Source organism: Ruditapes philippinarum, unplaced genomic scaffold, assembly GCF_026571515.1.
Source record: "Ruditapes philippinarum isolate M1 unplaced genomic scaffold, ASM2657151v2 ctg13454_1_1_1_1, whole genome shotgun sequence".
NCBI classification, from domain to species: domain Eukaryota; kingdom Metazoa; phylum Mollusca; class Bivalvia; order Venerida; family Veneridae; genus Ruditapes; species Ruditapes philippinarum.
In genome coordinates, this window is record NW_026858940.1 from 9290 (window position 1) to 32880 (window position 23591).

General features: G+C 31.6%; 2 protein-coding genes across 2 annotated transcripts; both read left to right on the top strand.

The window, feature by feature from the left end:
* Positions 1-9001: 9001 nt before the first annotated feature.
* On the top strand, positions 9002-10760 carry LOC132754746 (probable serine/threonine-protein kinase qkgA). Its single transcript, XM_060745433.1, has one exon. The coding sequence runs from the start codon at positions 9740-9742 to the stop codon at positions 10751-10753; it is 1014 nt and encodes a 337-aa protein (XP_060601416.1). The 5' UTR covers positions 9002-9739; the 3' UTR covers positions 10754-10760.
* On the top strand, positions 10759-16271 carry LOC132754745 (uncharacterized). Its single transcript, XM_060745432.1, has 2 exons — positions 10759-12173; positions 12469-16271. Exons 1-2 carry the CDS (start codon positions 10898-10900, stop codon positions 12486-12488), a joined length of 1296 nt encoding a protein of 431 aa, XP_060601415.1. The 5' UTR covers positions 10759-10897; the 3' UTR covers positions 12489-16271.
* Positions 16272-23591: the final 7320 nt, after the last annotated feature.

Sequence of the window (23591 nt, forward strand, 5' to 3'; positions counted from 1 at the left end):
AGCTAGTGTTAGGATTCAAATATCCTGAAAATTGATCTGAGAGTTTGTTTGGATGATTTCTAGGTCAAGTTGGAAAAATGGGTCATCTCGGATGACAAACAAGGTCACAGGAGCTTAAAATAGAAAAACCTTGTTAACACTCTCGTGGTCACATTTTTGACTCAATTATCATCAAACTTGGTCAGGATGCTTGTCTAGGTAATTGCTCGGATGAGTTTGAACATGGGTCATCTCGGATGAAAAACCAGATCGAATATGGGTTATCTGGGGTCAAATACTAGTTCACACTGTTCAAATATAGATAATCCTTGTTACCACTCTAGTGGTCACATTTATGACTCACGTGTCATGAAACTTGGTCAGAATGATTGTCTAGGTAATTGTTCGGATGAGTTAGATGGGTCAGGTGAGCGATCAAGGGCAATCATGGCCTCTTGTTAAGAAAATCTATTTGTCATCGCGTGAACACCCGGTACCAAACATTGAATCAACATTTTGTGGAGAAAACAAAACAAACAAAAAAATGCTTAGCCGTTTGTGAGCTGAATGCTTTTATCTTTTTGATAGTTTTCAAACATTTACAAAAGGATGATATGATAGATTATTTAGAGATCCCTTATATGTTAAAAAGGCGTTTTGAAGATTTTTTTTATTCAAACAAATGTTCATAACCTGTTACCTATATGGTGAAGTTTTTTAAAATTATGCATGCAGGTGTCCTTGAAGACATATTACTGACCTATGTTGTCAATTTGTCAGTTCCATATAGTGCCTATCAGGGCAGGTCATACCTTAGGAGCATTTAAAATCAGGTGTGCGATACTAGGTTCATCATGACCCTCTTGTTTATTGATTCCTAATATGTGCCATGTATTGGATACTTCAGATTAAAATATGAGTTAGGCAGATGAAATATAGAACGGAAAACATTCATGTTTTAAAAAGATTCTTAATTTAAATATAACTAAAAGGAAACACAAATGTTGTTAAACTATGTAAATGCAATGGTAATAGATGTGACTATTAGTACATATAATACTTTCAATGGAGTTTAGTCATATTTTTCCTTAGTTATGTTATTTGCATTTCTATTCATTGTTGTTAATACAAAGTACTTGTACTTACATGTTTTTCAGTAAACATTTGCTAACACTTAATTTTTGAATGTACTTGATCCTATCAGTCCTTTTGCATGAAGAATTGAATGCAGAAATGCTTCTGTTGTCAAGAAGAAATGATGTGTTTTCAATAGAATATGAACATTTCTGATGAAGAAGTTACGAAAACCCTTTACGTTGTAAATAAATATTTTCAATATGTGATATTTGTTCTCTGCAATCAGTTTAATTGATTTAAGAACACTTAAATGTATGTAAGAAGGATTTTCCATACAGACGCATTGACAAATGTGTGACAAACTGTTTAATTGTTTCAATATCTTATAATATGTAAATGATCACAATTTTGTGCTCTTCTTTCATCACACATTTACTGATTTGAAAAGGTCGATGGCTGGTCTACTTTTCTTTTCTTCTAAGAAAATAAAATCTACAACCCTTAAAAAGAGAGATTATGTCATTGGCAGTCGAACCATAGGTTTGACGTTTATCGTCTGTTTTATTAATAACAGACCAGATACACACATTTTCAAGCATTAAAATTTAACGAGGGAAATCTTGCAGAAGCTGGTGCCTGATCATGTCCTAGCCAGTGCCTTTGATTTAAGTGTAAACAAAATACTCGTATATTATCCAAAGACTATTTGGTCCTATTTCATGGCATTATTTCTTAAACGGTGCGCTAAAGTTTAACATAAAGCATTAAAGCCGTTTGCAGACTTAATTTGTAGACACGACGAACAGATATAGTCGACTCCGGTTATAACGAACTCAATGGGACATTAAAATATCGTTCGTTATATCCGAAGTTCGCTAATAGCGAAGTCGCAACAACTTGCTGACTTATTTGGGAGGGCAAAAATGCCGTGAAAAAGCCATACTCTTCACTGGTTACCGGTGTAACCGGTATTTTACTGCAGCGGTTATTTAATGCGGGGCATTTTATTGAGCAATATATTATGTACATGGTACATATATTTATTCATGTATTTATTGTCTATGAAGTTTTAACCATTTGTTTTCTTTTGCTTTTTGTTTATTATTGTTTGGTTAATAATGCAAACACGAAAAATCGATTACTTGGCACTTATCGGGTATTTACAGCAATCAACTGAGGGTGTGAAATACAAATTTTCCGTAACAAGTAGGAAATCATGTTATGAGAATATTTTTCAAAATCTTTATTCCCTGAAGCCATAACTAACCTGTGCAATCATTCGATTGTTTAATTATCGGAAAGTGTTATTTATGTACTGATCCTTATCAAGCACATCCCGATATTTCAATAATAACAGTTTGTTATAACCGAGTAAATTTAAATGTTTTCCGTCATTTGGGGCTTGAAAAAATGATTCGTTATAGCCGAAAATTCGCTATAAGCGAGTACGTATTAAGCGATGTGATTTAATATAGAATAAAGAAGGAATCGGCCGGGGATCTCAGATTAAGTTCGCTATTAACGATAATTCGTTATAAGCGAGTTCGTTATTAGTGGATTCGACTGTAAGTTATCATTACCATTACTTTATCATACACAACTTTGTATTTCAAACACTTTTCCTTTTCCATATTGTTGATTTTATTCAGACTTATATCAACGGAACAAATGGAGAAAAAAGAACTAAGTAATTGTACAACATTATAATAAGAAACACATATTTGAGACTTGTTTATCGGTTTTATGCTCCTTGTCTATGATTTTGGCTCGTTCATATTCCGTAAGTGAACGTTACTCTGAATTCATGGGAACCGTTTTGGTTAACCACCGTGAACTAAAATTGTTTGTAATTTTTTATCGTTAATTAAATATATAAGTCGTTGTCTTTACATATATCCAAATAATTGATACTAGTTTTGTTTTTACACAATGGTTCAAAGAATAATTACATTTATCAAACATTTTTAATAAAAGTGTTTTGTAAATTTAAAATAAAATTGTTTTTTTGCGACGTATGTACAATATAATATAAATTGATATATATTTATATCCTATTTCTTCAGAAAAAAATATAATCAGAATAATATGTAGGAATTGTAGCTGAAGTTATCTTATCTTATCTTATTGATTTATGGGTTTGGTTCATATTTGGACAAAGGACCATTTATGACAAAACCACAATTTTAAAACTTGAAAAGGCTCTTTACCTTTAAATTACTTTGACCGCATACTTGGTTGTATTTTGCTTAAATTGTAAAAACTTTGTTAATTTTTTACAGTTTTGATTATTCTTGGAGTTTAAATAGAACCCCTTTGACATAACGGAAATGAGACATGTTTCAAATATGACCACACTGGCAGGTAGAATAATTTCAGTATGACCCTGGGTGCCGTTTTATCAACAAAGACGGTCGTAACTGCGATCTTATCTTACGACCGATACTTACGACCGAGCTTACGATTTCCTCATGACCGTTTTATGAACACGGTCGTACGCCCTCAGTCGCAGCTAAGACCTATTTCGGTCGTATAAACAGTTACCATACAGTCGAAAGTACGTTTCCGGGTCACGTGATTTCCCGCGCACCTGTCAATATTAAAGATGATAAACCACAGGACCCCGAAATTCTATCCAAAACAAAGAAATAACGATTTAAAAAAAATCCCATATATATTCTATACAAAAAACCTATGCATAGACTGAATACCGTGTATGCCTCGTCGAAGTATTTTTGATAACGGCAAAGCATGGGGGAGGATCAAAAAGGACATTTAAATACGTTTAAGGGCGTGAGGGATGTTGCACGTATTCATTATCCCTCATGTACAGACTCAATCAAACCGAGTCTGCAATTTTTATGTAATTTTGTTGTGATTAATGCTTCCGAGGGGTTACTTTATTTTCCAAATTAACTAAAAAAGGTACAAAAAAAACCCGAAAAAGTCTTTTTGTGTTAGAATGCGATTTCTTTTCTTGTAGAAGATTTAAAAAAATACATGGGATACATTGTATATTGATCTTTATTAAATAAAAAAAACAGTAAATCATTCACGGATTTATATAAATCCGTGAGACAAATAGATACTTATTTGCGGATCAAAATATAGAGATGCATCAAAAGGAGGACATAAATCCGTCTACAAAACATGTTATAGACGATGTCAAAATTTTTAAATCTCTTCTGCATGTTAGGCACATTATTTTTAATAAAAGCGGTAGCGTCATTCTGGTCATCCAAGGATACAATTAAATATCACCAATGACTATGTAAATATATCCCTTACATCCCTGTATAAGAATATTCTGAAAAGTCAAAGAACGTGATAGTATACATCATTATGATCTGTCAACTGTCAAGTATCTTGTCCTAACTGTGTGAGTAAAGCAAAAGGCTTCCAATGCAAAGCTAGTGTTTTAAGATTTTTTTACTTCGAACAAAGCGCCGTTGATGACACCCATTAAGGTTCAACCTGTATGTGCGTTCATGACATTGAATAAGTTACAGATGGCACAGCTTGAATACAAAATATATGTACAGGGCTCTGAGGTAAAATGCTAAACAACATCTGCAAACATTAGAAGAGTCTTTCTTAGCAGTTTCAGCTAAGATTAAGGAAAAGTTGAAAACAATATGGCTGGCTTATTTGTAAAAGTATTTACAGAACAGTAAGTGTTACAATGTTACAAAGTCTTTTATTATTTATGCCAGTATGACAATGAATACATATTGCAAAGAAAATTATGACATTGAAATGACATGTTACAATTTTTCTAATTCATATTAATTTTTAATAATACCTGTTTAGAATTGATGTACATATCTGCTAGAAAACAATCTTGAAACTAGATAACAATATAAAAACAATATGTTTTAACAGACACAGGGCACTATTCAGACAAGAGCAGTTAAGACAAATAATAAATTTAGCACATTAAATATAAAATGTCACTTCTAGGGAATTCTGTTGAAAGTTTCACAGTTTTACATTAAGATTGTTTATTTTCATTATTGTCCCTTTTGTGTTATTTTCTTTGCGTTTTTAATATTTATCCCAACAATTTTTAATGCATTCAAGTAACAATAAATTAATAAATATCAATATAAACACATATGTTAAATTGATTTATCTCATGTTATTTTCACAGACGCTTGGGGTTTGGAGCTCAAAACGCCTTTAAAATCCAAATAAAATGCATATTTGTCAATCCCAGAACATGTACTGATCATATATATCGAAAAATCTTAATATATGCCGTTTTGAAAAAAAAAATCATATTTCAACATCTATAATAATACTATTATTATAGATGTTGCAATATGATTTTTTTTCAAAACGGCATATATTAAGATTTTTTTATATATATGATCAGTACATGGCCTGGGATTGACAAATATGCATTTTATTTGGATTTTAAAGGCGTTTTGAGCTCCAAACCCCAAGCGTCTGTGGTTATTTTACTTTCAGATGAATTGTAACACATAAATCTTTGTTTTTGTAAAGTCACTTTAATCCAATTGAATACAGAGAAGAACATCATTTTGCTGTGTATTCCTTTCAAGTTTTGAACATGAATCAATCATTGCATAATGTTATTCAAGAGAATGATTCAGTAAAGTTATCACTTCAAATATAAATATTTGATTTTGACATACATTAATAGCTATAGTTTGAACTTAAGACAAGTGAATATACAGTCAGTAAAAACATGTACCATCCAAGGTATACACTCAGAAACAACTTAAAGACCTTACCCTATGTATATGTTTTCATTAATCATTAGTTAAACTAGAACTGTGTCCAAAGGACACGGATGCCCCCACTGACAACTTATATATGGTATATAGTGAAAAAATCAACAAAGGGCCATAATTTTGTTAAATTTGGTCGCAGCAAAAATTCCTTCCTTTACTGCCTTCTACACATTAAGGTTGTTCATCCCTGGAAGTTTAAGCAAAATCTGCCATCCGGTTTAAGAGGAGTTGCTTTCACAAAATTCTATATGGTATATAGTGAAAAAATCAACAAAGGGCCATAATTCTGTTAAATTTGGTTGCAGCAAAAATTCCTTCCTTTACTACCATCTACACATTAAGGTTGTTCATCCCTGGAAGTTTAAGCAAAATCTGCCATCCGGTTTAAGAGGAGTTGTGTTCACAAAATTTCTATATGGTATATAGTGAAAAAATCAACAAAGGGCCATAATTCTGTTTTATTTGGTCGCAGCAAAAATTCCTTCCTTTACTACCATCTACACATTAAGGTTGATCATCCCTGGAAGTTTAAGCAAAATCTTCCATCCGGTTTAAGAGGAGTTGCGTTCACAAAATTTCTACATAGTATATAGTGAAAAAAATCAACAAAGGGCCATAATTCTTTTAAATTTGGTCGCAGCAAAATTTCCTTCCTTTACTACCATCTACACATTAAGATTGTTCATCCCTGGAAGTTTAAGCAAAATCTGCCATCCGGTTTAAGAGGAGTTGCGTTCACAAGATTTCGGGACGTACGGACAGACGGACGGACGGACAGACGTACGGACGGACAGACGGACGGACAAGTGCAACGCTATATGCTCCCACTCTGTGGGGGCATAAAAAGCATTCACATAAAGCTTCTTACATGCATTCAGGGTAATAATTGTAGATCACTGACTATCCATTTGTGACCATACTCAAGTGTTATTTTTATTCATGTGCATGTTTATGGAATGTATTAAATTACACATAATGTACTTTATTCAATATAAATTGATGAAATGTTTAATAGTCTATATAACTTTCTTCATAACTATCTTTAGGACTTTTATGTCCTTTGTTGGCCATATATCAAGGTCACAACACTTGGCCCCTTTAAGGGAGAGCTGTCCCTGGATATTGATTCCAACCATAGGATTGTTTAGCTGTAAACCTTCCATAATTTAGCAGTAGTCTGAAACATTACAGAGAATAATCTGACTTAATTAAAATCAAATAATTAACATTGTAATTTGATACAATAATTTTTTTACAAACTATCTCATATGAAATGTCAAGAACAGATAAATATGAAAATGTATAATTCAAATGAAATCCTTATAACTAAATGTTAATAGTTATTATTCAATAATTTGGTATGTCTTTGTAATAATATTTGTCAGTAACAGCCATTGAGCTTTTAAATAGGTTCTTACTGTTGAATTTTTTGATATTCCTCTATAACTGTAATTTTACTTTTATAATACTGTTTCTAAAATAAGTTTATCACTACTGACTCTGGTGATAGCCTCATCAATGTTAATCTCCTCTTTTACAAACACATTGATCAGCAGATGCACCAAGTACCAACTATTCATGCTGCCTTATATCTGTAAGGAAAATCAGATAAAGATTCAGCTACAATTTCTTAGACTCTATATAGCATGTACATGTATAAAAGAAAATCAAGTGATACCTGAAAAGAAGCCTTAGCACTAGGATAATATAATCTACATAAACAAACTTTAACAAAATTATGAGTAAATATGATAATGATTTCCACAAATCTAACATTACTACAATATATTACAATAGTATTTGTTTTAATGTGGAAACAAGACACTTAACCTCTGAAGACACTTCACATCCAAAAATCATTAAGACACTTCACCCATCATCCCTGATTATTTCTAGAATAAATATTTCATCAACAAATAAACCTTTTGTTTGTTAATTTTCTTTTTTTTAGTATTTTTTTTTTATAAAATGTTTAACTCAAGGCAATTTTCAATATTTTTAACACTGACAAGTTAACTTGCAACATGGAACTTTGATATATTACACCATTTTCTGAAACATTACATGAAAGACAATTTTTAAGTATCAATGTGACATAAAAATAAAGAAAAATCTGCTATATAATTGTTGATAAAAAATTTTATGTGGGATTTTCAACATAACTATCAATGTACTGTCAAACTGGGACATACATGTATTTCCCAGTATCAATGTTAGAACAAATGAGGGGTGAAAGAGATATCTCATATCTAAGATAGTAGGTCACCCACTTTAAATGACTAATACAAAATAACTTATTTTAAATAGTCAAACTTATTTTGAAATTTTACTGTGATAATTATATTTTAGAAAAAAATATAATGTACTTAACTGATTATCATTAATACCATATAAATATATTAGGGGAAAAATAATATCTCTACAGTATTTTGATTTGGTCCATACTTATTATATAACAAGAAATGTGTTAAAACAATGAATATTTTAATCACCATAATTGATTGCATTTCACATGTTCCACCTTAATTTGTGTAAAGCACATAACAACACATAACCAAAAAGGGAGGTGTAGTGCTTTAATCAGATTTCATAGAAAGAGGGGTGAAGTGAACTCTAAAACTGTCTATATTTCAAACTCACCTGTCTGCACAAGTTACTTGTCCTTTGTTTACAATCCTCTTTTCATGTGATACACCAAATTGGATCTAAGATGCTCATTTCGCATTCATGTACATGCTTTACCAAACAACAGTGCTCCAGTTTCATTTGCATTCCCATAACAGCACTGTACTGTAGGTTAACATAATGTTGCCATGTTGATTTCACATTATTAACACATGTCTTTCACCTAGATACTGTAGCAACTTCATTGAAAGGTCTACAAAAGAAGATACTTAACTAATTATAACAATCAAATTGGTTTTATAGCTTGACAATTACACAATTATTATTGACAATTGTTAGATCTATGTTCTGTCCGAAATCTGCACTGTCCGAAATTTCTGTACTAAAATATTTCGAAATGAAAAGTAGAAAACGGTATAGAATATTGTAAGAATTATTTGCTAATCTGGCTACAGATGTGACAGGAGTTATATTAAACGTCGGTTGTACTAAAATGAAAGTAATATAACTAACCATAGCTTCTTCGTGGAAATTATCCAGAGATTAAACTGGAAGTGATAGTTGCGTCCCTGGGATGTCAAAATAGAATCAGCACTGTACATAAACATGTACGCGGAAAACCTACGTTAGTTGAAAACTTCAATTGTTCAAATATTTGTGTTTGAAAGTTTCTATCGGGAATTATGCGAAAATGGCCGCCATTTTTAAGATCTTAAGCCTACTTACGACTGGTCTGAAGCAGCCTTAAAGTTACGACTTAAATCTACGACGTCTTAGCTACGACCATGTTGATAAAACGCGACGTAGACGTAAGATCGGTCGTACGACCAAATCTTAGCTACGACCGGGCGTACGACCGTTGATAAAACGGCACCCTGATCTGTAAAATACTTTGACTGTTTTTTGTATTTTAACTATATTTTACACAAGAAAATGATATTTTTTCCGAAACCTCTTATTTTACAAATTGAATATTCTTTGTCCTATGTCGTTTTGATTCTATCAGCTTCCCTTTGTGAAACAAATCTTTTACTCATTTTCCTATCTAAATTTCTATACTTAAAGATCTTTTTGAACGGTAGGTCGTTTTTTACACATCTATCTTGAATATAATATTTTAAATTAATAGCCATTTATTAACTTTATAATTCATTCGTATATCGCAATTATTTACTAGTACTTCTGCCGGTATATTTATCATTTTGACCAATCATTACTCGTGCGGTTACACAGAAGATGTTATATTTTAATTGTAAAATTATTTTCTTATATCATTACGAATAACGAACATTACGAATTTATACATGTTTATTGCAGAGGAGGAAATCAAAATAAAGTTATTCTGTTATATCATTACTTTACAGGATCTTGATGTGTTCGATAATGATGTACAAAATTATGAAATTTACCAGAAAGCCTTATCTGAAGGTGAAGAAAATGATAACTCTATTCGAGTAAATGTTGTAGGTAATTTCGCCCAAGGCAAGACATCATTGACCAATATGCTTGTTGGAAAAGACTCGGAGAGCGTTCAGAGCACCAATGGTGTTGAAATAAATAGCTGTAAATATTCCAATACTCACGAAGGTGTCAAGTTTTGTTCACAGAGATCTTCATCGGATAAGAACGAATACCACAGACGTATTGCGTCATTAGTAAAGATTCAGAAAGATGGGAACAAATCAAATCAAAACACAAACAATTCAAAACTTGGCAAATTAAACGAAGAAAATGCAAGCTTCCGAGGATACGTAAGGAAAACAGGACTAAAGCAAAATATTGGAAAGAGCTCACCTAAATCAAGAGATTATCGGGAAGTATCAAGATTGCTCAAAATGAATCAATGTGATCCGTTTAATGCTGATGGAGACCTACAGGTCTGGGACTTTGGGGGCCAGTTTATTTTTTATGCAACACATACCTTATTTCACAGCACGACTTCTGTTTATCTTATGGTTTTTGATTTAACCAAACCGTTATCCGCTATTTTTGAGGATCCTGAATTTCCGAATGAATCTGTAGGAAAGAGCATGCAGCAGTATGCAGAATACTGGATGAGATCTATACATACTTACGTGGGGTCCGACGATGGTTTACAGCCTCCAGTCATTCTTGTAGGTACTCATAAAGACTTACTTAAAGGCGATGAAACCATGAAACAGAAAATTGCAGACGATTATTTCGATAAAATAAGGGAGCTTTTTGAGGATTCTCCAATTATCAATCACATTCAGGCAAAGCATTTCGCCGTCGATTGCACCAATCCTTGCGACAGTAATATCGTTGAACTGCGTAAAAAAATCATACGCCTTGGTTAAAATTTACATGGAAAACTTATTCCTGCAAGGTGGTTACCTCTTGAAAAGGAATTGCTTGCAAATAAATATAAAAAGATAATTCTGTACAGCGAAGTCGTGGAAATTGATGGTAAAAACGAGTTTCCGCTTAAAGACAAAGAACAAATGAAGGTATTTCTCCTCTATCAACATGCAAAAGGAAACTTAATTTACTTTGACGAAGAGCCACTATCAGCATACGTTGCTCTGGACACGCAGTATGTTATTGACGCATTTAGATGTATAATTACGTCAGAGAAATTTTGCAAGAGAGACCCAAAATATCGCCATCTTTGGAAGACTCTAAGACAGGACGCAAAGTTAAACATGCAATTGCTTGAGAGAGTTTGGAGTACCGATGCTAAAAACAACTTTCTGGAACACAAAGACGTGCTGCTTATGTTGATGCAAAGAAATCATATTATTTCGGAAGCATTGAGTTATGACGAAGAAACTGAAGAGACTAAAGGACTTGGATGGTATGTTGTACCATGCTTTCTCCGCTCATACAGAGCAAATGATACTCTAAAAGAATTCGTCACTGGAAGACAACAGACTTTGCTGAAGTTTGTAATATCCTTTAATATCTCTCCAGTTGTGCAAATAGTGTTTTATCGGGTCATTGCAGCTTTGGTTGGAAAATGGGAGATTGTTTCCTTTAAAGTTCCCGACCAAGAGAAGCAGGTGTTGCTGTATGAAAATCTTGGTGTATTCAGACTTGACCGTCAGCATGTCGGAATAGTTGAACTTCACCAAGGTTTCATTGATTTACGGGTCCAAAACCTTTGTAATTCGGGTATTAATGCTGCCATTGTCGACTTGATTCGACGATTTGTGGTTTCAAACGTCATGAACGAATTCAAAAAACATAGGCAGGCATCAACAAAACAAAGAACCCCTTTTAAGATTTGCTTTAAGTGCAACCACGAAAGTCACTGCTTAGATGGAAGTCAACAAACTTTATCATTAGGAGAACTTAAAGGAACAGTGGTTGAACCTTGCCCAGATATGGTGAGTGGACATACAATAAACACACGAAAGGCATATTATGAATGGTTTCCAGATGACCTGAACATAGGATTGAAAACTGATTATGTGTTAAAAGAAAGAGACCTCAGCAAACTTTCTACAACAGTAGGAGAAAATTGGGAAAAGCTGGGTATTGAACTTGGTTTACGCACCGTTCAACTACAACACATAACATCTGACTACCCACGAACAGGGATGAGGATATTTAAGATGCTACTGGAATGGACTGATCAGAGGCCAGGCGATGCCACACTAAATACACTTATTCAAGCCATGAAATCAGCAAAGGACGTGTACGTTGAATGGGATGAGGTTAGGAACATAGTCGAAGAAATAGCGTCCAAAAATAACATCAGACTAGCGAAGAAGACAAGTAAGAATATATTTATTTGCCTTGACAAGTGTCGGAAAAATTGTTAATACTTATTGATCGAACAAGCAAAACACTTAATACAGATATTTTTTCCGGAAAATAAATGTGTTGATGATCTAATAAAAATCATAGTCACATATTTTAAGATAATTTTGATTCTCAATATTTTTTTTGTTTTTGTTTTGTTTTGTTTTGTTTCAACTGTAGACATAAATATGTTCGATTTTTATAATTTTGATGTAATCACTTAATTTTTCAGTTTTGTATTATTTATAGTTTTCCTTTGTTATTAAAGGCACTGCAGATGAAATATAAGAGACAAAATATAACAATGACTCCGTTTCTGAGATGAGCAGAAAAGTCGTCCTGTATCTTATTTGAATAAACGAAACAACGAAAAAAAAACAGAACATTTAAACATTGAAAAAATAACGAGTGTTACATTACAGAAGAATCGGGAAAAGAACAATAACAAGATCACATTTGACAAAAAATATATAAACATAATTATAATGAAGACTTGGAAACATAACATTTTCGACAGAATATGGAGAAGTGGATAAAATTTGATAGTATATAGATAAAGTGAAATAATATAATAATTGCAATAATCGTTAAAAATGCCTACTTAGAAGCTATGCACAGGAATAAAGACAATTAATAACAATTGAAACGATTTGTAATTTGGATGAACGAAAGGTTCCTTCTGTAAAACAGTATATCAACAGAAACAAGAGAAACACGTTGGCAACGTTAATGGCAATATTGCAGAGTCATTATTTCATTTGTTATCACTACAATAAACTTTGAATAGAAAAAACATTGAAACAAGAGTGTGTATCCACAATCAAATAATTAGATCGCAGTATCCTTTGATTAATGCATTCTATGAATAATAAAACATTGTTTTCTTTCTATTGTTACAAACTGTGAACGACACAAGATGTGAAGTCAATTTGCGAGTATATGAAAATAGCTTCTTAATCGTTATTCCTTAAACTGTCGCCACTATGTGAAAGACTGTAAATCGTAGAACAAAATGGATGTGAGATAAACTCTTTATACTGTGCTCCTCTTAGTACTATACGCTTCGAAGACAGAAAACAACAAATAAAACTTATGGTACAAAAAATGTCATAAGCTGTTATATACAGGTATTTTTAGCTGTATGAGAAGGGAACACCATTAATTCAGTCAAAAATAGTTTTAATGGGCCTGACACAGACCGTAAGTCGACCATTTCGAAAACAGTTTGTCATCATTTAAATCGCGGTAAATTGTGTTACACTTCAGTTGTTGTTTTTTTTATGTGTCATCTTAAATGTCTACCTGTTTATTATTAGTTTATTTAAGTATTATAGGTAACTTTAATTTATTACAAGAATTTTTTGTTGACAAACAGGAACATTTTGAAAACGATGTTTGTTTCAGAATTATCCATATTTTTCAACGGACTATTATGACTTTTTGCTAAAATTTGTAAAATGATGTTATGTTTTACAAAAACATAAATAGATTTAAGATATTTTGTATTGTACACAAAAATTTGTCCGGTGGAATACAATATGTCAATTTTGATCAATTTTAACACTATTCTCATGGAAATATGTCATTACCGTGAAACAAGAGATGACCCGGAATTAGTTATTAGTAGAATTAGTAACACCATTATTTTCTTTATTTTGTTTTGCTCTTATTATATGTTTTAAGAATACATATTTTTGTATGGTACGACAGCTTTAAAACATTTGAAATATTTTGATATAATAATTGATTTTTTATGAAAATGTAGAAAGAAAATAAAGTAAAGCTGTGTATTGATAAGCTCAGCACGAATTACAGTTTTCCTTCCTATAATTATTGTTCACAATTGGAAATATAATATCTGGTTATAATCGAAAAATAAAACATTGGGTATATTACCATAATGTTAGTATCTTACTATTTTTTACATGTTTCAACATTTTAAAGCAAAGACAAATTTTACTGTACTGTAAATAATGTAAACGTATTTTAATAGTACAGTGTTCATTTTAAAAATTGAATTGTTTTATTAGTAGTTATTTTTATTGCTAAATTTTTATACGGAAAAGCAATGAGGAAACAGTTATCATTTCTTAGTCTAGGAACACAATTTTGGATATATACCATCAGCATCAATATGAAGCTTAGGGGTTTGGATAATTGTTTCTAAAATAACTTCACTTAATGCTGTTATTTCAGATAACAGTTAACTATGGATCATTTTATTGTCAATAACTTTTTGTGACACACTTGTTAATAGTTTAAAATTTATTGGATACATAATACTAGACTAGTATCAGATGGACACACAGTTTCCTCATGATCCATATACAGTTAAACTTCACATTATTTACACCATTGTTTAAATATAGTTAACAATATTTAAGACCAAGTCATTATTTCAATACTTGGTCCTTTAAAAAAGATGCTATGTAATATATATAAGAAATTTATAGATTGATTCATCTCTTATATTTGTGTATAGAAAGGCATACGTATTTTATAATGTTTTATACTACAGTTTTATATCCTAATGTACGTATGAGGAGACATATTTGACTTGACTTGACTACTATTATACAATAATTTTTCATATTTTATAAATGTAACATTTTGCTGAAAATCATTACAGCAGTACCTATTGAAAATAACATTGTTGCACTTTGGACCATGTTTGTGCGTTTTAATATTGTTTTTATCATGGCGTGCTTAAAATGATTTCTGTGTGAATATTTAAAGACTCATTTAGCTGTGAATGACATAAAATGATAAAGCACCATCCCTACAGAATCATGCCTATTTTCATGAAAATTTTGAAAATGTTTTTTATAAGGATAATATTTGAAGAGAACAAAGACATTATTTAACACATTGCAAATGACACTTACGATCCTGTTAAATTACCCCAAAGAGGTTAAAATAAGCAAGAAAAGACCTTACTGCGTTATCCACGCATTAGAAATATGGTAATAAACACTGTTACTGCAAAATCGGTCGTATATCGCACATAACATGACTGAATCACGAACTTTTTTACTTTTCGTCAAATCTTAATACATTTTCCTCAAATTTATTTTTAAAAAAGTATGTTGGTTCATCTGGAGACAAATAATGGTTATGTTAAACCTACATGTGTTGTTTATTCGACAGAAGTGATCTTTTATAATAAAATCTCATTGTTTTTCTGACCTGTTATTTGATGTACTCAGTATTATCACTTAAATCACTTAAAAGATAAATTAACGTCAACATTAGTCTTTAACTTTTATATCGTTTGTCATTAAACAACAAGGTAGGTTCTGTTCATCTTTTGAAATCAAAATATTTATTATGAACCTCAGCAGACATTTTATGAGGGTTTACATTCAATATCAGCATTTAGAGAATTCCGCTTCTTTTCATTTTCATTAAATATATTATTGTTAAATATTTTCAGACAAAGACTGTAATGATTTACAACTAAAGTCATCAAAAATGAAATAACTAATCAAACTATTTTGAGATTCAATATTCAAAATAGCAGCTTTTGCAGACAGTGTAGAACCTAGCACATTTGCAACAGTTTAGACAGAAAAGATGTAAACAAACTATTTGATATCTTATATGCAATAAAAGCTTTGTTTGTATTATGATTTATTAACGCTTATGTATGTACTGAATGCATTGTTTATTTTGATGGTTTATTTTTTTTTCTTAATGTATGTACTCAACGCACTGTTAATTATGATGATTTGTCTTCCTAAATAAATGTACTCAACTTTCTGTAAAATATGATTGTTTGTTTATGACAATGTTTGTTCTCAACTAACTTTTAATTATTGTGAATTGTTAATGCTTATTCATAGGACTCCACAGAGATAGTTTATTATGACAAGACTTAAAATTTTTGTTCGTGAAAAATGTTTTATTTGATATAGGTCTAGACCAATAAAATTTATGTATAATTATATATAATTCTGTTTGCAAGAATAATTATTTAACTATGAAAAATGATACAAAATTAAAAAGCGTCATAACGCTTTTCGTTCAAGTAAGACTAAGAGTATCATAAGCATACGACTTTTAAATAATACAAAGTATATTTCAGTGAGAGTCATCAATAAACTCAAAGCTTTGTTAATTATGATGATGTGTTCAAGTTAATATATGAAAATAACTGTAATCAAAGCTCTGGAGTTTTTTATGATTTTAATGTATTTTATATAATATGATGCATTGTAAGAGAATGACTGGTTATACATGTACATACTAACTTAATCTAATACGATGTTAAAATTTTGCATATGCTAATATTCAGTATTTTAGCCTTTTTTATTCATATTGAATGTTACTTATGATACTATTTATTCCTAAATTCCAATTGGGTTTTGGAAAAATTCGCCATTTGTTTTTCTTCAAAATCATGTGTACAAGGGTTACACTTCCTTTAAACATTTAAAATTTCCATTTAAGTCAAAACAATGCAACTCAAGATGTCATTAAAATGTGCTACGAGTGTAACACATATCTTATTTATAAACATGTATTAGCAAGATGCTTTTTCTGTATCTTTTTTTTTTCGAATGAATTAATGTAAATTAAACAGTTTATTTTCAAATGTGAAATAAAAATAAAATTAACACAGAGATAGTTATATTGTTGCAATTGCTGTATAAAATATTACATCAATAAATCGCATGTATTGATGCAATTTTTATAATCACGTTGTCATTTCCACCAGGTTACCGTGGCAAAACAATATCATTTTTTTGTACCAAGTTACCATTGCAAAACCCAGCCAGCGTTTACGGAAACTTGAAAAATATACCATAAGGCGGAAGGATTGTGTGTACTTGATTAATAAATGTACCATAAAAATAAACGGAAATGAAAAGAGTGTCGTAACACGTAACAAAAATGTTATGTCGCCAATTGGTTAATTGCTAGCGATTTTACAAAGTTATTGAGCATTCAATTACTCTACTTAAGCACTGTATTTATTTGTTTAATTAATCAGGACTTTTTTCTTAAACAAACGACACTACATATCCGGCTGCGGCCATTTTGTCTTAATTCTTGGTTCGTATTAAGAAGTCATTTATTTTAGAAACAATTTCTTCTACACAAGTCAGCAGGATATTTAGTCAATAATATGTTTGTTTTTGTTTGAAATAATTTGATTCTGTTAAATATAGTTTTATATTTAATGAATGATAACATTTTATTCAAACAAAAATGTTAACGATGGTATGTTATTGTTATGCTGATGTTATGGTATTGATACAAGTATTTTATTTACTTTTTCATGACTCGGTAGCCATTTTGTCTAGTTTGTGAACCATGCTATAAGCCTATCACAGTGGCTTGATTGAGCTTTACTGTATTTCATGTGACTATCACTGTTTGTTAACTTGAGCTAAAAAATATTAGATAGGCCTATCACCGTTGTTTGCGTAATCCGTGAATTAACTTGACATTAGAACAACGTGAGTTGTGTGAGCTTTGTTGTATTCCATTACGCTATCCTCGAGGGTTTACTTGAGTCAGGAACAGTTAGATAGTTCCATCACAGTGGGTTGTGTGAGCTTTACTGTTTCCTCTTATTAGTCCCCTACCGGTTTAAACGGAGGGGACTTTAGGTTTACCCTCCACGCGTCTGTCTTTCCTGGTGAACATCCAATTGCCTATAAGCTCCACAAAACTGGATCCCGCGATAACGCAAAAGTACAGAAAATATTTTTAATGAAACTTGATATATGAATAGATGGCAGTCTAGAGATTATGCACGTCTTTTTTTCTTTTCTACCTATGTTGAAAATTCTGGTTGCTATGGCAACAAATAAATAGACTAAAAATATGGCAAATTTTTTCAGATAAACTGGATCCAGTTATAACACAAAAAGGACTGAAAATATTTTAATGAAACTTGAAGTATGGGTAGATGGCAGACTGGAGATTATACATGTCTTAAACGTTTCTTCCTATGTTGCAAAAAATTGGTTGTCATGGCAACAAATATGCTTAAAACAAGGTAAATATAACAACAGATGTGATAAGTCAAAAAGAGCTGAACATTTTTAGAAGCTTGAAATATGGATAGATGACAGTAAGGAAAATTATACACATCATTTTAATCTTGACTGTAAGGAGTATATCGAGAGCTGTCACCCTTACTCTGTTGTTTCGTTTCTGGATCGTATAATATAGCAACGTTTCGGCAGTCGTTATTATTCTATTAAGGAATTGCTATCCTTGCCGTCTGTACCGTTTCCGAAACCGCTCACTGTTAGCAACTCTTGTCGCCATCTCGTCTCACGTTAAAGAACCTGGTACCCATCTCGCGCTCAATCGTCGCAAAGCAAGGTCTACAGTCAATATTTTCTGAACAAATCCATAACTTAAACACAGCATATCGCTCATTTCTCTAATTGTTTCCCTTCTATCCTCGTTGACTGCCGATTTCACTCGCTAAACGTGGGCATCGCAACAAGTTTTGGTTGGTGTGCCGCATCATTTATCATTCTTAAGTTCTTTTCTACCATCACAGAAGCGTTTGTGTCACTTATAAACTAACGAGCGAGACACGTTTTCTGTTCCAGATGCAATTTCCATGTTTTCTCTAGTCTGCTGTGGCGTCAAAATATGATTTACACTGAACTTAATTACAACATCGTCGCGCTCCTCTTTGGCGTACACACGCTTGTCTCCATTGATATCTCTAATAAACAAATTAATCGTAGCGACACATGTTTTTTCAATTGTTCCATAAACGTTATGAAAGAACGTTGACATCATTTTCGTATTATAAAGAAGCGCGCCAAAAAAGGACAAATTTTAAGTGTTTTAAACTGTAAGTATAACTTATGTTTAAGCTGCGGCGTTCGTACGACATAGGGTTGCTATGGTGATAAATATAATTATACAAAATTAGAAAGAAACATAAGAATCACAATATATTCGTAATTGTATAAAAAATCGTCTCCTCAATAGCAAGAATTCTTTATAATATCTTTGAGTTGTTCTGTTACATTTCTTCGTAAAATGTCGAGTTTTACAATGGATCGCGACATTTTCTGTCTTTGTAATAGACTAAGCCACGCAAACACATATCTACTTGAGGTAACCGATTGCGGCCATTATAATCCGCAATATTTTGTTTTAATGCATAACTTGTGACGAGTTGAGTTAAGCCTCGACATTTTATGCTGGGAAATGTTTTTTCGCAAAAAAGTTTGAGCTGAAATTTGCTATTACTCGCCGCGATATTTATATGAGACCGTTGTTGAGGAACAAAAAGACACAATCTATGATTTTACTCTCGACTGTTTGTAGATTTTCTACAGCACCTTTTATAGAAAAACGAGGATCAAATGTAGAGTCAAACCATGGACGCTACCAGCAACTAGAGTCATAATGTTCCTTGCTATTTCTTACAACAGTTATATAACATCGAGGTGTATACTTTTCCCGCATCATTTGGTAAGATTTGAGAGTTGCACGAGACACTTTATGATAAAATGATAAATCAAAAACATTTATAAATAAAAATTGCATTTTAACTTCACTTAATTAATACCTTTTGTATCGTGTGCATATTTTGAATCCATAATGATAAACCTTGTTTTGAAGGGTTTTTATGGCATCGTGAACAAATCCAGACTGTACAACAAGCCTACCATCCTAGACACACATAAAATATCACACAGCTATAATGAATAGTAGTCACCGAGTAAAAAATCTGTTTCACTTGATACATTGCAAGTACCTAATTGGTAATAGGTGATATTCGCAGACACTCTGTTACATTCTGAAATATTTTGCTCCACATTCCACCACGTAAAATTAAAATAACTAAACTTTCCGTCTTTTGTACAATAAGTTCGCCTTTGCCCATATTAATTAATGACATATAAGTCTGTGTGCAACTGTAAAAATATCATTCGAAGAATTACTATTCGCCAGGGCATTTTATGACATTGGCTATTTTTTACTGTTACTAGCTTTCTATAGTCTGTCCCATCAAATTGAACATTCCATTTTTTATTAAATATTATGGTAAAATCATTTAAATTGATGACATGTTAACCCTGACGTCAATATCTCTAGGTTTGTTTTTCATATTTTTCATAAAGTCAGTAATATGGTCAAAATGTTAAAATTATATTTTTTCCCGTTGTAACCTGACGTGACGTCCATTTCACAATGGCGGCGCCCATATAGACGTCATTTAGGGTTCGTCTCACAATTAGCGTGAAATGTACTCGGTAATTATAAAAAATATTATTCTTATTCACAGCTAAATGTTATCATTAAAATAAAAAAAATTACTAGCAAACCATTATTTTAAATAATCAAAATCATTCGAAGTGAAAATATCAGTAAGGTTTATGAATTCTAACACACAACGATTTAATTAATTACCATGACATACTCTCGTATTTTATAATTTTTTTAAAAGAAAAATAATAATGAAGTGATTTGATTAGATAGCTTTTCAATCAAGCGCGTGTCTTGAATACCGCAACGCGTCGTAGGGAGCGGGAACACAAGCTAGAAGACTATAAAAAATGGTTCTTCGCTAAATAATGTTTAATTTACATAATTCTGTAGTTGTCTGAATTCTGTCCATAAGTGTGTATCACGTCTATTCAAAAATAAATAAATTGACCAGTTTCGATGGGATACAAAAATATGTTACCCTTCTTATTTCGGGTGCGATTGTCGTGCGCTGAAACTTTCCGTAGGTTTCAACTTTAACAAGAAATCGCTAACAAATACTACATTATCATGCAAATCTGACCAATAAAATATAAAGAAAACTGATTCACTACACGCTCTGCATTGGTTTGCTTGTTACCACAGTGTCTACTTTAACTAACTCCCTCGCTAACGAGAGAACACAAAAATGTAAATTTAAAGAATATAATCACATGCTTTCTAGTTTAAGCAATCAAACGTAGTCCTATACACTTTAAGCTTGTAAATACAGATTTAACTTTCCGTCTCACAATTCAACAAATTGTCCAGAAATACCAGCAGTGATTTGATATCATTAAAAGTAAGTTTGAATTGGAGTGTTCAATAAGCGACAATAAGTGTCGTTTTTGTAGACTCAAAATGTTACATATTATTATTTTGTTAATATGAAGGGTAGATCGAGTCAAAGAAAAACACCGAGTGACGTTCTCAATAATTTAAGCCTTACTAAAATTTGAAAATATTCAGTGAAAAAACAATTGATCTAGCATATTTTTCGCGGGAGAAAAAAATACCGCGTATTGTATATTTTGTAGCTAAAAGGGTAGGATTTACAGAAGTCTTGAATAACGAGATAATATGTAGGGACATTATTTCTGAGAAATATAAAAATAGTTCAAAAACATAAAATCAAACGAATGTTATATTTAATTAATGGAAGAAGTATTGTACTGTTGTAGATTTATGTCATTAAGTGTGTTTAAAATTATTTTTAAATGCTATCAAAAGTTTTATATTATCAATATATGAATTGAAGGTGTAATTTTTACAGTAAAGTTGCAAAATCTGGGTATACAAAAATTATTTTAAATGCCATTAAGGCAAATTTATCTCAACGCTTAAAATCATCTGTTTGAGGTTACATAATTATGCCTAACCGCCCTCTGTCAATGCCGCTACTGGAATCATCCATAAAAAGCGCGAGGCATTTTTGTTACGTCATATATTTCGTAAATTGTTGTCGACGTAATAAAGTTTTTTTCGTCATGAATCCACAAGCATTGTGATGTTGACAACTAAAATTGACGGGCAGTTCTTGAATTAGAGATTTGGAACATGCTGAATTATGATGTGTTTCATTTACATATTTCATTTGCTAACCCAGATAACTCCACAAATTGAGCAATGTTTTAATAATGAGACGGATTATCAGTTTAAAAATCTGGATCATCAAAAGTGTAGCAGTCATGACTCATGTCATTCAGGATTTTTGAAGTAAAAAGTGGGACCTATGGAACTGAAACTGGCAATAAAGGACTCTTCAGAATGCGAATTTGTCGTGACTTTTATAAAGTTCATAGGGATTCTATTCAGCTTAAAAGTAAGTTCAAATTCTAGATCTACTCCATGTGACTCGGTGTTCTTGTTGCTTATTTTTCATTTTTTTTTTCAAAGTTTTCCATCATGCATTGCAACTAAACTGTTACATCTTGTAGATCAAGCTTTGTAAAATAATCATGAAACGACCCCGAGAACCTCATGTATATTTTAGAAACATGACACGTGCTTTCTCCCGTTCATCTTCAAATGAAGAGTACTTCGGCAATGGCTACGGAAAATATACAACAGAGATTTACCATAGAGAAATCAAAGTTTGCTTTCACAAGAAAAGTAGACACTTTAGGGTAAAATCCTGAAAAATCTCGAGGGTGACTTTTTTTTTGTTTACAAAAAAGTTTTATTTTTTATTCAACGTTGTTTTGTTAATTCATACCAGACAAAAGTTCATTTCAATTTTTAATGGGACAGACTATAGTTTAGTATTTGAGTGGGTCAGGTTCATCCACACAGAAATCTGACGCCATATTTTCTTCAGCATCCTAAATGCTTTATACTGGCCTGCATGAAACGGACCCTAATAAAATCAAATAAGTAGGTCAAACTGTGATCCAAAATGATGACGTTTGGAGGCTGGCGTCCTGTGAACGTTGCCTTTGCCTTGTTGATCTTGTCTTTTACTTTAATCACTGAAACAAAACATTTTTTCTTCTTATTTTCGTGAAGCGTACCTTCGTCTTAGTCAATATGCAAAATTTCAAGAACAAATTTAAAGTGGATAGTTTTTTTCCAATTCTTCTCTTAACCTTAAAAAATTGCCTATTTTAATGAATTTAAAGTACCTTTATTTTCATTGAAATTTTTTAAAAGAAACACTATACGGAATTGTATTTAATTATGAAATGTATTCAACACTAAAAAGGAAAACATAATCCAGAGGTAGAAACAAGAATTCATTGAAGTATGTATAAGTTATCTGCCCTTTAAATGACCTCAAATTAGTAAAAAAATCTGGTTCATGGGCAAATAATTCAAAAACGAGAACAGTGACCCCATTTTTTTTCTCTTAAATGTTTCTGTTATCATATTATAACAACATGCCAAGTTTAAAGATAAATTATAAAAACAGTTTTAATTGTGTCTGTATGTTTATATGAAAACTCCCGAAAACGTCCTTAAACTAAGAGAATGGGAAGTCCCTTTTTGGTTTAAACATATTTATTCCTTTACACAATGAAAAAGGATGAGTTCCTTTCTCTTGGAATTTCAAAAAAATATTCGTATTCATTTCCTATTTTCAGCTATTTAGTTTTAAACAATAAATAAGAATAGAATTAATTACAAGACAATACAGAATAATTGTATGAATTAGAAGAATGT